General features: G+C 41.1%; 1 protein-coding gene across 1 annotated transcript in view; it reads right to left on the reverse strand.

Moving 5' to 3' along the window:
* The window catches only part of b4galnt4a (beta-1,4-N-acetyl-galactosaminyl transferase 4a), a 176,957-nt gene extending 166,562 nt beyond the window's left edge, over positions 1-10,395 (reverse strand). The window contains exon 1 of the mRNA XM_059334659.1: positions 8,752-10,395. Coding sequence (XP_059190642.1) covers positions 8,752-8,893 — 142 coding nt within the window. The 5' untranslated portion in view covers positions 8,894-10,395. The remainder of the gene's footprint in view (positions 1-8,751) is intronic.
* Between the last annotated feature and the right edge of the window lie 5,114 nt (positions 10,396-15,509).

Genomic DNA, 15,509 nt, shown 5'->3' on the forward strand with positions numbered 1-15,509 from the left:
CAACACTTGTAAAATGCACGGAGGGTATGTGAATATAACAAATCCTGAGTGTGAATTATATTAGCACATGTTATAAATTTTGTCCAGTGGCGATGTATATTTAGCATTAGCAAGAAAATGCTAAATCACGAAAAGGGAGGACAAGAGTGTTACTCAGCGAGAGGCTACAGAAATGCATTAGTGGTGAGATAATATATGATTTTATTACGGTTGCTAATAAAAAAACTTAGAAGGGAACGTGCTGACATTTTTTTAAGTGGCTGTACACGGAATACAGAGCATATTGATTGTCTGCACATGTCTGCCTGACCTAGCAACTAGCAGCTAACAGTGCTAACACAACCCCAAAGGGGAACAGTGGGAACAGAGCTAAGAGTGTCCCCTGAGGGTTTCCGTGATTTTGGAAAGCGTTACCAGCCATATCCGCTTTATGACAGCAAGGGGGACACAGACAGGGACTTGCATGCACTAACATGCATGTGCTGCCTGACCAGCAAACACAATAATTGTTTTTTTGTTGTAGAAAATTGGAGCCTGACTGACAAAGTTATTATGGTCGTACAGAACAAATGTATATATTTATGAAGAGGGACATCATGATTTATAATGACTTTTTTAAAATCATATGATTGTTAGTTTGTTTATTTACTAAAAAGAGTGTTCAATAATAAAAAAAAACAGGTACGCATCTTATCTAATGCAATAAAAATGTTATTTAACAATAAGCAAGGTTATTTCAAGAGTTTTAAGCTAATTTTGCAAATTAGGGGAATAATATCACAAATTACAATAATTTGGGGTAGGATGATCATGACGTGACATTTTTGTATGAAAAAGAAAATTCTTGATCATTGGTCTTTGGTGGTCTCTTTTTTGAGGTATGGTTCACATCACCAGATGATTCTTGTGAAAAGCAAACTCAAAAAGTGTGAGTGTTTTTTTATGGGTCAAAGTAGCTTTACACCTCACTCAGATCTCGTTTCACTGATTAGACTCCAGGTTTGCCATCTCCTGACTCCAATTAGCTCTTGCTGGATTCATTAGTTTTTGTGGTATTAGGGTATACTTGGGACTTAGATGCAGATCAGATCACATTTTATGACACATTTATGCAGAAAGCTAGGTAATTTCAAAGGGTTCACATACTTTTTCTTGCCACTGTAGAATGTAATTTTAGCAAATCTATCGCACATAAAAGCGTGAAGTATTATTTCCCCCTCTTTATCCTTCCGTTGTCTCCTGCTCCAGCAGACAGGTCCTGCAGCATCTAGACACACTGAGGATGCAATCTGAGTTGTTATGGTGACATCGTTCAGCCTCGCCGTGGAATTACCCAGAGAGAGATTTACTGGGTTGGTCAGATAAGCTGTGGGGCAGATTCATGGTTGAGCTTCTGACATTCCCCATCCCTTTTCCCCAGACACAAGCTAACAATGGACTGACTGCTTTTATGGCACAGCCTTTTAAATCAAAGGTACAGTCGCTTCAAATGAAATGACTGTTTCATATATAATGCATTTTTTTTATATATCAGTGTTTCTCTATGTAATAATTTCTCAAGGATCGCAAAGATGTGTGCACAGATTATCCAGTTTTCAGTTTTATAATCACAGCACTGAAATATCCAGGTTTCTGCAGCAATAACTTCCATCTGAAAATCGAATTATGTGCTTGCACAGTGTCAGAAATATTTCTGTTAAGCCAGCCAAACAGTATAGCTCTAAAGAATATAAATCACCACATTAGTACAGCTACAATTTCATAATTCACCCCTTTCAGAATGTCTCCTGATGAAAAGCCCCCCCAACTGATTAACAGAGCTCTTCCACAGTAATATAAACGCCCAGCATACCTACAAATGGAAGCAATCTTTAAAAGCCACACCGCCCAGCTGGGTTCACACAGTAGTGTTCAAAATAATAGCAGTCCAATGTGACTTACCAGATTAATCCAGGTTTTTAGTATATTTTTTATTGCTACATGGCAAACAAGGTACCAGTAGGTGCAGTAGATTCTCAGAAAACCAACAAGACCTAGCATTTGTGATATGCAGCTCTTAAGGCTGTGCAATTGGGAAATTAGTTGAAAGGGGTGTGTTCAAAAAATAGCAGTGTGGCATTCAATCAGTGAGGTCATCAATTTTGTCAAAAAAACAGGTGGCCTCTATTTAAGGATGAAGCCAGCACTTGGACATGCATTTCTCTTTGAAATCAACTTTTTAATCAAAGTACGCTGTTCTTCTGAACAATGTCTTGAACGACCCATTTTCCTCAGGCTTTCAAAGAGAAATGCATGTTCAACAAGTGCTGGCTACCTGTTTTTTCACAAAATTGATGATCTCACTGATTGAATGCCACACTGCTATTTTTTCAACACACCCCTTTAAACGAATTGCCCAACTGCACAGCCTTAATAGCGTGCATATCACAAATGCTGGGTCTTGTTGGTTTTCTGAGAATCTACTGCACCTACTGGTACCTTGTTTGCCATGTAGAAATAAATAATATACTAAAAACCTGGATTAATCTGGTTAGTCACATTGGACTGCTATTATATTGAACACTACTGTATGTGTCCCCCGGTTCAACATGCCTAAACCACTTTGTTGGTGCAGACTTGAAGACTGCACCCACGCTGGGCTCGGTGTTCCTATAAAAGCTGTTTAATTCAACACCTAAAATGTACAACATGACTGCCTTGAAAATTGCTTTTTACTAAGCATGTATGTTGTTTATGTCTTTTCATCTGTTCTTCCATTAGCAAATTTTCTGTTTCATCAAAGGTGCAAGTGGGCGCCGAGCAGCTGCATTATTCACAAATCTGAGAAGGTAATTGATGATATTCATTGCTGCATAAATAAATAATAACATGAAAAGGTGCTGTTAAAGCGATTCCACGCACACACCAAGACGGCAGTAGTGGTTTTGGCCGAGGTAAAGCTGACCGACCATGAGAACCACAAGAGCTAAAATTAGGGAAAGTGACATCGGAGGGCATGGTTACCATGACAGCAAGGCAGCCTGAGGGTGTTGCTGCTCAGATACAACAACAAGCCAAACCAACTTGATACTGAACTGCAACTAAATCCGACTGTTTGAATGTGTGTGTGTTCTTTGAATCACTTCTCTCTCAAGAGATATAAATACAATGACCCTGAACTTGTTTCAATTTTTGTCTCTTTGGATGCATTAAGTTCCTCAAAACCTGTGAATTCATCAGCCTTGGTAAAATAAGCTCTGAAACATCTCACTAGTCCAGCACGTTCCTCTCCCATATGTTGTCTCCATGGGCATCCGAGCAACCAATCTGTCGAGGCCCCTGAGACTTCCCCTTCCGACTTCCTCTTTGGTGATATGACATGTGTGTGTGTGCTATGTGCCATTTTAACCAATACATAAGCAACGTACTTGTGTGTTTGTGTGGGGGCGGCTGAGTGTATGCACATATGTGTGTGTGCCTCCACATGTGTAATCATAGTTAATCAATAGAGGCCTGTATGCAGCAGCCAGCCTCCCCCTCCTCCTCTCCTCAGTGGACCTGTTGATGCTGGAAAACAGGGGGGCTGTTGTACAACTGGGTGGCCGCATAAATGTGGCACTCATCTAATATGCACCGCGGCGCTGGCTGCCAACACACTTCCTCATTGAAATTCTGATTAAATAAGGCTAGACTGGCCAGTGTGCAATCTGAAAACTATTTAATTATACCTCTTTGGCTTTCCCCATCATAGTTACAACAACTACCTTGGCTTTTAAGACAAGATAAACGAATGCCCCGAGAAACACCCACACGTTCACAAGACTCCCGTTGGTATTGCTCATTGTGCTGTCTATATATTTATATTTGTTTGACTAACCTATTCATAAACAAGAAAGGCGTATGTAAATGATACATTCAAAGCAAATCAAGATTGTTCTGTTGTTTGTACATTCCCGAACCTTCAATTTTCTCTTCAAGCAGAGATGTTTCACAGGGTAGGCAGTAACTTGTAAAGTTTTTTTGAAAAATAAAGTTCCTTATTTCTCGAGTTCATGTGTGCCATTATCTGCCTGATATTGGATCCTTCTCTCTCCTGTGTGTGTCTCTCTCTACTTTCTTTTGAATCACAAAAAGGTGAGTGCACTGCCTATCACCATTCAGTCACCAGTCTATCACCCAATTCAATCATGTACTGAATAATTTAGTGACAAAAAAGATGGTCCATTTCAATACGTAGACCTGTGGCTGGTTTGGTGCTCTGAATGATGACAATTCTGAATCAAAATGACCTGATGACACCTCTGCATAATTGATTTCCTTGCCACCCAACCACAGTGTGATATTAACGACCACACATGACCTCTGAGTAATGATGTGTCCGTCAGCCTATTCAAATAAGTATGTACTGTAGACTGGTCTTAATCATAAGGTTTCCATTATGTAGTCGTAGTTATACGCAGATTGGGTTCGTTATGTCATAATCTCTATAGATAGATACAGTATTTGCATATAAATATAGAATTTGTAGGCAATGGGACTATATTTTGGCATGTGGAACATATTAGTGGAAATCCAATCATGGAACCCAATAGCTATCATTTAATCTTTTTATTATTTAAGCTAGCATAGCTTAGCTGGCTGCTTGTAAAACAACCACACGGCAAAAAAAGCCAACTTGTTTTTTTGCCTAAAACAGTGATTTAAGTTGGTAAAACTTGGAAATATAAATTATTGACATTTAGGGCAATAATGTAAGTTAGCACAACAAATTAAGCCAGTTGTCTGCTCAAAAACAAGTTTGTAAGTTGTTGTTACTTATATCTTTAAGTTGGGGTTCACAACAAGGGACAATAGTTCTGCTAACTCTTATTTCTTTGTTGTGAAATGAGAAAAGAAGTGAAATTCGCTCATTAGCGAAAGCTAGCGGCTAACTGATGCTAGCGGCGATGCTTGTTACAGCTACAAGAGTAGCCATTAACGTATCAATGCTAACCCAAAATTGTGGTCGCAACATTAGCTGACATTTCATAGCGCCGTTACAATCGTGCCAATACAGCACATTGCAGTAGTAAGGATTAAAAGTTATTACAATGTAAAATTATAAGTTCAAAAATCTGAATTCACCATGACGTCACACACTGGTCTGTGTACTGTGGTTTTGAAGCCTTGAGATTGGCGTTTTGATAGTCACCATCTTCTTGGCTTGGCTTTTGCCATCCTGTTTATTTGCAACCAGTGCATGTGCAGAATGGAGCAGGAGATGTTAACACCTAATGCTAGTGCTAGCTAGCTAGCTGGTTATCAAGGAACATCAGTTATTCAAAAAGAAAAGCTGACAAAAGAATACCCTGAACATGGGGTCAAAGTTGTTGCTTGATCGTCCATTTTTCGTTTCTGCAACCAGTGGAGTCGCCCCCTGCTGGCCATAATAAAGAATGAGGTTTTAAGGCACTTCCGGTGCTTGGCTTCCCTTTTCAGGCCCGAAAGTTTCTGCTGGCTCTAACTTCATTGATGTGTCTTGAGTTGTTAATCAAACTCTAAAGAAAGACCAACAGATGGAATGGGAATCCTTGACCAGAAATATCAGCAGTTGGTAATGTCATAGCTCATTTAGACCCAGCAAAACCCTTTAAATCTCAGATGCAAATGTCACTTATCTGGTAAAAACAAAAAAATTCCCATTTGAAGCTTGGTCAAGGTAAACAACACCTACGGAGATTGCTTTCCTTCCACTGCCGCACCCAGATTCTTGTAAGTCAGTCCACAACCAGAGACTTTCCGTCACCATTCCATGACTGGATTACCGGTCACACGAGGGGCTTCATACACATTACTGCCAATTGCAGAGAGCAGTTGCAGCTGGTGGATGTAATGCACCAAAACGGCAGCAATGGCCCAATAAGAGGAATAGACAAAAGGCAGCCACCATGTGTAAACAAAGCAAGTTCAAAGAATTCCACACCAGCCATTGCAAATGTTTTATGAAGTAGAAAATGTATTCAACACATTTGTTTGGTCTTAAGGATGCACACAATATGTTTTAGTGAGAAACACTGAATGTATTACAAAACCCTGTTTGTTTGCCATGGAGACACTGCAGGGTACTATTAAGAAGGCCTCTTCTCAAAGTCTCAGGCCTCCGCTCCCTCATTATGTTGAGCCAGTCAACCAACACATGAGCACACCGAGGTGAGTACACTGAAGTTTGAAACACTTGACAGGCTGTGTATAAAATCATCTGCTGTAAACTGTCTCCGACACGCTTCTCAAATCATTATTCACAATTAGATAGACGCAGCCTCAATGGGGCACTTTATGCCAAGATGTTTATATTTCTCATAAGTCTGCTGGTCATATGCCAATAAGATATTATCTAATGGATGAAGTGCATGTAGCAATCTGTCTGATGCGTGTGCTTGCTCAAGGAGAGGATTTGGCTGAGATAAATATAATTTCCTCCAAAATGGGGACAAGCGGAGTGGAAATTTGACAAATTGTCATTTCATATTAAAATAAGAGAGGACTCAGGCCAGAAAATGAAATTATATTATTTCTACCTGCCCCACCTCAGTGCTAAGAATCAATGAGGATTATTGTGTGGAGAATCCTGCCAGCCTGATATGAATATTTACACACTTCATGAAGTCCCGTTTTCAGTAATGGCTACATCTCACTTAGAAACCCTTGGTGCGAGAGGGGACATGTTATTCATAAGAGGTTAAGTGAGTTGACCTGCTCAGATGCCTGCTAAATGGAAGACAGTCAATTAGACACACAGACCAAGCAAAGTACAGCATAACAGCTTCCTCCCTCACCAGACGGCAGTCACAGCAGTCACAAAGGCACACTATTAGTGGAATCCTTAAAATGAGGAACACAGTGATATTGAAAAGTATCTGTGTGTTCCTGGTTCTGGGATTTCAGGGAAAGAGTTTGTCGTGCTCTTGGGCAAGATAACACAAAATCAGCAGCAACAGTGCAGCGACGGCAAAATCACAAAGGCTCAAGAATGCAATATCTGATAAATTTGCTTGTGTAGGACGACAGAGAGTGACCATTCATTACATCACCTTAAGTGTCTGTGTGTGCCAGATACAATATCATGGGCACCTGTATGATAGGGTGCAATGCAATACAATACCTCGGCAACAAATGTGGCCTATATGAGGCTGACAATGTAAATTTCTTTTTTACTTTTCTTTAGTCTGCCATGTAGATCCAGGGTAAAATGATATGATCGTCTCATAAATGTGGAATTAATTAATTCATTGAAGCTATGTGTAGAACCCTTAATTCCAAGTTTTTCACTCATTTCTGAAATTTGTTCATGTTATTTTTGTGGCAATTAGATGAAAAACACCCAAATGTCTGATATGGAACATGGTCAAATTTGATGTAAAATAAAATGCCTTGTTTAATAAAAGCACCAGTACTTTTCCATAGTCGTACTGGTGCAAAATTGGTGCAAACCCATACAAAAATTCACCTTATGTGCCTACATATCGGTAATCTGTGGATTGGTCCTCTCTGAAATCGGTATAGGTGTCAAAAATCCTTAATCCGTCAGGTTGTACTGTGCCGGTTTGCATCATTAGCCAAAATCCCAACACAAACTCTGAGCTTGTTTAGCTGCAGTTACCAAATGCAACAAGCCAGAGTGGCAGCCTTCAGCCATCAGTATGATTCAGGACTCTCATCATCAGAAATCTAGTCTGTTGCTGGGAAAACCCCACGGCTGAGATCAGAGACAATGAAATGATCCCTGTGTATCAGTGTGTGTGTGTGTGTGTGTGTGTGTGTGTGTGTGTGTGTGTGTGTGCGGTGTACACTCTTCAAGGACATCATAATCATTGGGTTTCACTTTACACAGACAGCTGCAGGAGATAGAGTACACCACCATCCAATGTTGAATGTGTAGTAAGTACGTTACATCATCCAAGACCTTTCATCAGTTTTTCTTTCATTTCAATAGTTGTTATTCCGCCACAATACTCTGCATCATCCACTCGCACGACCAGCCGACCCTGCTGTGCACCGTCACAGGCTGAACACAATCAAGCATTGGTAATAAGAATCATCACAGCAGCAGGTGGAGATCTGCCTTCCTTGAACCGCCTCAACCTCTGATACATATATTTTTTTCATAGTCTGACTGGCATGCCTGTGACCTCTGAAGCCACCTCTATGAACAGCCCTTTGATTATTAATGTTGAAGGCGGGGGTCTGGCTTTCGACCTTGCCCCGACACCACGGTGCTCTTTACTTAGCCCGGAGAAGGAAACTGTTGTTAATTTATGAGACATGCTGGCTCTCTGTGTTACCTCCTCTCTGGTCCTTCCCATCACACCACCCTGGGGAGAACAACCACTATGTGGAAGTCAGGGGGGCAGTTGCTTCAAGGACACATTTGCCATAAATCTTTGCAGCCAACAATAATTATAAAGGGACATTATGCGCCTGTATACTGACCTAAAGAGTGTTATTATCCAACACCTGATATTTCCCTTTTATCTGTTACTGTGTGGTGAGTTGTGGTAGCTTCAAAGCATTATCATTTCAAGTTGTCACCTTAATATTCCTATAATATTGCTGCAAGTGCTCACTCTAGTGACTTTATGGTATAACCTCCTCAGGTACCACTATAGTATTCATAAAGGGGCTGTTTAAATGTCCATTTAAATGTCTTTAGGGGCTGTTAGTTCACATCCATCAGGGTAAAAGACTCCTTTTAGAAAGAGTGGAAGTGACATAAATATGGTGTGGAAAGCCTACCTTTTCCGTAGTTGAAGTGGAGTTTTATGGTCTTGCCCTGGTTGATGTGCAGGTAGGTGAACCACACAGCGGAGGTGAGTAGTACAAGCAGCAGCAGGAGCTTGAACTGCTTCCGGATCTTCTTCACGGGGAAGCGCAGCATCCTGGCTCAAACATCCTCCGGTAGGCGCCCGGTAGATAGTCAAAACGGGTCCGGAAAGTGTTCGCTGCTGTGTTTTTGTTCCTGGCTAAAACTGGCTGCCCGTCTGTTTCTCCCCCGTCACAGCGACGGCATTCCCAGGCAGCCTGCGAGTAAACAGGGAGTGTTAACTACAGACTTAAAGCGCGTTTCATTCCCCCGGATCCACCGGGTGACAGCAGCGCCAAACTCGTCGTATCCTCAGATCTGGGTCCAAACACCTCTGTGGCAGTCATTGCTTATGAATGCAAGCCTTTCCCTATGAATAGCGTGGCTTGTAAACAGGCTGCCCTGCTGGAGTTTCCAGGCGGCTGCTGGAGCAGCAGCAGCAGCAGCAGCAGCAGCAGCAGGGAAAAGGCTGCAGATCAAAAGCCGCTAAGTTCAGTTAAGAGTTTGACCAAGGGAGCAAAATAGCAGTCCGGCGATAATCTACACAAATCCCCTGTAGCTCAAGCCTTTGCTGACACCGCGACACTGATTATTTTATCGGCTGCTCAAGGATCATCCCCAGGCGTGGGTTTAGCGCCAAAGTACCAAGAGGAGAAATTTAGTTTCCATGTGGAGAGGTGATCTGACAGAGCATCTCCGCGGAGCTGCAACACCTCCTTACCTGCAAAATTAATCTGACTACAAATCAAAAGAAAAAGACCTTCAGTGAAATATGACGGTGACACTTCAGAAGGAATAGTCAATGGGAAGGTAACCTGATCAGGAAAGGGTTACGGTGGCAATCAACCAAATGTCACAGCTCTGTGCGCTCCATCTATTGTTAAACACAGCTGAAACTGAGACCGATCGAGGGCAGCGGATTCAGATGGAGCGCGTTTTTATTTAAGTCCCGGGAGAGGAGGGGCGATCAGCTGTCATCCCCATACTCGGGCTGGTTTGAAGCCCCGCGACGAGTAAATATGAAACCGATGTAGATTAAAAACTGTGAACGCTCCATGGCGGCGAAACAAGAGAGAAGGTTTTTTTGTGTGGAAATACTCAGATGTGAATGTCCGGTTTGAGGTCCTGTGAGCAGATGTCCATGTGCTCCGGTTGGTCCGCTTTATCTCGCGGCAGGTGCGTTTCACCCAATTCTCCCAAAGTACCTACGATGTCCGAGTCCACCGTGCGTGCGAGAGAGATCAGGCGCAGATACCCTCATCCGGATTAAACTAATAAACACTGATATTTGGCGCTAGTGGCGACGCACTGCCTTGTGTTGTTATTCTGTCATGAGCTTTTTTCCCTTTAAAACGCCGCAATAGCATCGTCCAACCCGCTTGTCGCCGCGCGCAGGGAGAAAAAACAGCTGAGCTCCTGGAAGGGTGTCGCGGAGAAACCAGCAACAAGCAGTGATGTAACCAGGATAGAACATGGTTTTGTTTTTCTACAATGAAACACGTAAGGATATCTCCTTTCACTGCACACAGCTCAGTACGCCCATCAATTGAGCATCTTAACGGTGCAGAGCAACCTAACATGGGCGGATGTGGAATGGCAAATCCGGCAGCCAATCAGAAGCCTGGAAAAGGTTCAGAGGAGGCGGGACAACGGCGCTTGGCCTCACCGTCGCCTGGTAGTAGTGTGATCCATCGTCCAATAGGCTGAACGCAGAGCATGAAACTTGTTAAGATTTCCCATTGTGCACCCTTTCTCCCGAATTCAAGGCCCCATGCTAATTTGACAGCCAATGATTAGTCGTTTTCAGATAATGGAGAAACAACTTAAGAAATTAAATTAAGGTAATACGGGTAGCCTAAATGATTGAAATACTATGAGTTTTGTGTCAATATGGAGTTGCCCCTCTGAACAGTTCTTTAAATAATTATATTTCAGTAATAATCATTCCTCATAGCTTTTTATATATATATATCTTTATTTCATCATCTGGCGTGCCTTCCTGGTGCTGCCTAATGCATTTATTTTATTATTTTTTTAATTAACTTTATTTGACCAAATGTTAAATAGATGCACATCTGCAAAGTTAGGGAAGGGGATGTTAAAATATTATTAGAAAAAAATAAACTAGTCATAAAGAGAAGTTGAGAATTTTAATTTAATTTAAATTCGGGTTAAATAACATTATAAAAATGGTTTTGCAATTTAACAGCTCGTTGCAACGGATTTAACATAATATAGCCTGTGTATTGTGTGAGTGGTGACACCTTACAGACGCATGACTGCCGCCCTCTGGTCAAAGATAAAAGAGCAGTGACTACATCAAGACACCAGTCTATAGCCTTCACTGACCTTATGGTTGAAGCAAAGTTGTTTGTGTTTACAGCTTATGAGATGAAATACAAGTAGAGAAATAAAATAAAATAAAGATATATGACCTTATTTCCCATTATAGTCATATTTCACTTCTCATAACAGGGAAAGCACAGCTGGAACTAATATATTTAACAACTGATTTGCACCATTTGAGAATCTCAGTAAATCAGGAATTAACATCCCAGTCAGGCCAGCCAATATGCAGGATGGAAAGGGAGACAGCATTTTACAAATTGGGCCCCTCATCCACTCCACCACCACCACCACCTACCCACCCTTAGTTCTAATACCAACACAAGCAATTTTAAATAAGCTCTTAGCCATTAGCCCTCTCTAACAACCATTTCCAAACACCCATGCTCTGTTTTGCATACTCAGTATAATCATAAAGCGCAAAAGGTCAAGTCCATTATTTCATAACACAGAGGAAATATATCTTAAAATTGAATTGTGACAGTTATATTCTTCCTTTTACCTTAAAACAAAACAAAGAGAATAAATCCCTTCCAGTGAAAGGTGTTTAATCGTAACAATACATTTACTTATCATGTAAATACCTATTACTTGTGTTGTCAGTGATACAAGTCAGTAAGTAAATTGTTGTATTTGATCCCATTTAAGGGTCAGCCATTCCCCTATACATGGACAACTAACTTGCTATGCAAAGATCCTGTGTTTAAAGCCCTTTGAGGGGACTAAAATATAAAGAGTTCAACTAAATTCAGATATTCAGATACTATATACAGTTCCAGCCAAAAGCTTGGACACACCTTTTCATTAGATACTTTTTCTTTATTTTAACTATTTTCATCATTGTAGATTATCACTGAAGAAATCAAAAATATGAAAGAACACATCTGGAATTATGCAGTTAAAAAGAGTTTTGTTTTTTTTTAAACTCTTTAAAGTAGCCACCCTTTTGCTTTGATGACAGTTTTGCATACTTCTGGCATTTTCACAGTCAGATTCATGATGAGGTGATCACCTGGAATGGTTTTCAGTTAACAGAAGCACCTTGTCAAGAGTTAATTTGTGGAATTTCTTGTCTTCTTAATGTGTTTGAGACCATCAAAGCAAAAGGTGGCTACGCTGAAGAATCTAAAATATAAAACATATTCTGGTTTGTTTAACACTTTTTTTGTTAACTACATAATTCCATATGTGTTCCAACATAGATTTGATGACTTGAATTTAAATCTACAATGTAGAAGATTTAATAAAAATAAAGAAAAACCCTCAAATGAGATGGTATGTACAGACGTTTGACTGGTACTGCACTTATAGATAGTTGTTTCACAAATGCTTACTAATAAGAAAGTTTTGAGTTTGTTACGTGCATTGCATTGCATGCATTGTTTAAAAAACATTTTGAATATGCTGTTTATGTAAATTTTTCTCTTATAATGTAATCTGCAGAAGATATGATGGAGCTGCTCACTGCTGGAAAAAATATCTAAATTAATTATGGATGTTAGTGCCACAATTTCATTTTGAAAAACATTGTAAAATTAAATTGGTATTCTAGAGTCACAGTTTTAATAAAAGTCTGACAGTGCAAGTATTGTATCATTTTCTGTTAGTTAAAAATTGTGAAGTATGTTGACTATTTGAAACTATAATGACTGCCCTGCGGCATGTCCCACTTATGTTCGCAACCATGTCTGTCCAGACTCACATGGAGCCATGACAGTAGACATACTTTAAATATAAACATTGCTGCAAAGAATTTACTAAAACATAGATGCTTCTGGCAAAACCGGCAGCTCAGAATATCTATACAATCACCAAAGTTAAAAGTGAGCACCCAAGACTAGTGTCACCAATTCAGTATCTGACCAAATGTGAAATATGGACACAATTTCCCCTTCTGTTCCCGAGTTATAGCCATAGAAGTGTTTTTGCAGAAAATTATGTTGTCAGGTGAAGCTCACCTTTGACCTTCTGGATATAAAATGTTATCACTTCTTTTCTTTTTCCTATTAGACATTTGGATGAACTTTTGTCACAATTACTGCATGAATTATTTAGCTCTGGCCAAAATGTGTTATGTGAGGTCACAGTGACCTTTGTTCTTTTGCCACCAAAATGAAATGAGTTCATCCTTTAGCCCAAGGAGAAGAAATTCCCTCAAGACCTGAGATATCACGATCACGAGAATGGGATAGGCAGACGGACGGACAACTCTAATGGAAGCATAATGCCTCCAGCCATGGCTGTGGCCAGCACAGCAGTATAAGAAAAACATTAGAGATGAGTATATAGTGCATACCATATACAATTGGTTTGTGATATGGAGAAGTGTGAAACTGAGAATACTGAAGGTATAAATTGTCCCACTGTGACAGGTGACATCAAATTAACAAGAGATTGAGGAAGATGTCAGTCATGCACAGACTGTACACACCCACACAGTCATGAGTGAGAAGATGTCTCATCGGGCAGATTTAGTGAAAATACCTGTGGGAGTGAGCGGTGTGTGTGTGTGTGTGTGTGTGTGTGTGTGTGTGTGTGTGTGTGTGTGTGTGTGTGTGTGTGTGTGTGTTTCTGGGAGCAGTGCGTCTGTGTGTGTGTGGGGGGGGGGCTTTAATATACAATGCAAGAAAGTGATCCTTGTGATCCAACATATTCACTATAGGTTGACATGCATCAAACATGTGGTTTATCCTCAGTTTAATACAAGTCCAATCATCCAGCTGCAGCTATGATAAGCTATTGATGCCATTATGACTCTAGATAAAGGATAAAAGGGCACGAACCTTGGAATATAAGAATATGACCTCAATTTAGTTTGTCCCAGCTGTGCCTTCTGAATCAGTCGGACCACAAACCGTAATCCTCTGTCTCCGTGGATTAATATTGTAATCTTCAGAGCAAACACTGAGCGTAAATTAAATGCTTAGGTATTCATCTGGGCCGTATTGAAATGAGTACTTAGTGAGTGACCTCAGCCAAACATCATTTACGCTGAAACAAAAACTTTCACCTTGCTTGAGCTGTTGCACGGAAAACTGAAGGTATTTCATCACTCACACCAGGTTTGAAAGTCATCCAAAGTGTATAATCAAATAGTTTCATGTTTTCTCTCTCTCTCTCTTGGCTCCAGGACATTATCATGGGCCTTTTGAGATCCTGATTCTGTTTTTCTTTATGTTTGATGATCTGACTTGTTTTTGTCAGACTGAAGACAAAAACAAGTCTATTTTCTTCTCAGTCAGTGTACCTGATATTCTCTCTGTCTGCTCCTCTCTTATTTTTGTTTCATCCGAGGGCAGGCAGGCATCCAATGCACAGCAAGGGACCTGCACAATTTTAACTCACATTAAAGCTAGACAGAAAGTTTTTACACATCGCATATGGCTCCATTTATTGGTGAGTAGCACGGGGAGAAAGAAATTGGCTAAGAGAAAGATTTTGTATCATCTGAAACATTTTCACGCGCAGGTGTCTTTTTCAGTTTAAAATTTAACTCGTGCTGTTTTCCCTCTTTGCCTCTTCTCTTTCATGCCTGCGGGAACATTTGGCAGCTACGTGCGCGCCACCCTCCAGGGATGTCCATGCTTGGATGAATCCAGGAGGAGGCGGTGTGCAATGGAATGATATGGACAGAGAGGGTGTTCAAGGTGGGGACTGATAAAGGTAGGGGAGCTGCAGTCTCCTGCAGTTATACAGAGACCAAGCCCACAGGGAGGAGTGAATGCCCAGCTGTCTGTGACAGGTGTCAAAGTGTGGCACTGAAGTTATGATAGCAGCGAGCAGAGCCGAGGGGGAGGCATCACTGGGGACTCAGTATGCAGAGAGCATCATCACAGAGTGTGATGGTGTTTGCATTTTGAACAGGGACGATGATGCATGAGAGCAGAAATTGGCCTCAAAAAGAGGCTGCCACATAAGCAAGTCATCTGAATCCAGACTGCAGATTTTTAAAAATTCTCTCCTTTTACTAATTCAACATCTGCTTCTCTCAATCCATCTCTGCCTGTCTGTCTATCCCTCAACATTCCCCTCCTTCAGTCTCTCACCAGCATCCCTCCTCAGCCTCCTCTTTCCCAGGCAGCACAGCAGCTCACAGGCTTTGACCAGAGGTCTGAGCTAAAATGTCACAGGGATTAAGGGGTTTTGCCTCCCGCATCCCGTCCGGATCAGTTCTGCCTGCCCTCTGTGCCGGAGCTTCCTCCTCCGGAGCAGGTGCAGGAGAGGCATTTCTTTCTGCTCCGCTGTGCCCTATTGAATTTCCTTCTGGGGAAATATCATTCCTCCATGTTTACTGATGAGTAAGGAGGGAAACAGGGGATTGGGAAAGGTAAAGTGAGGAGGAATG

The sequence above is a fragment of the Centropristis striata genome, chromosome 6 (assembly GCF_030273125.1).
Source record: "Centropristis striata isolate RG_2023a ecotype Rhode Island chromosome 6, C.striata_1.0, whole genome shotgun sequence".
NCBI classification, from domain to species: Eukaryota; Metazoa; Chordata; class Actinopteri; order Perciformes; family Serranidae; genus Centropristis; species Centropristis striata.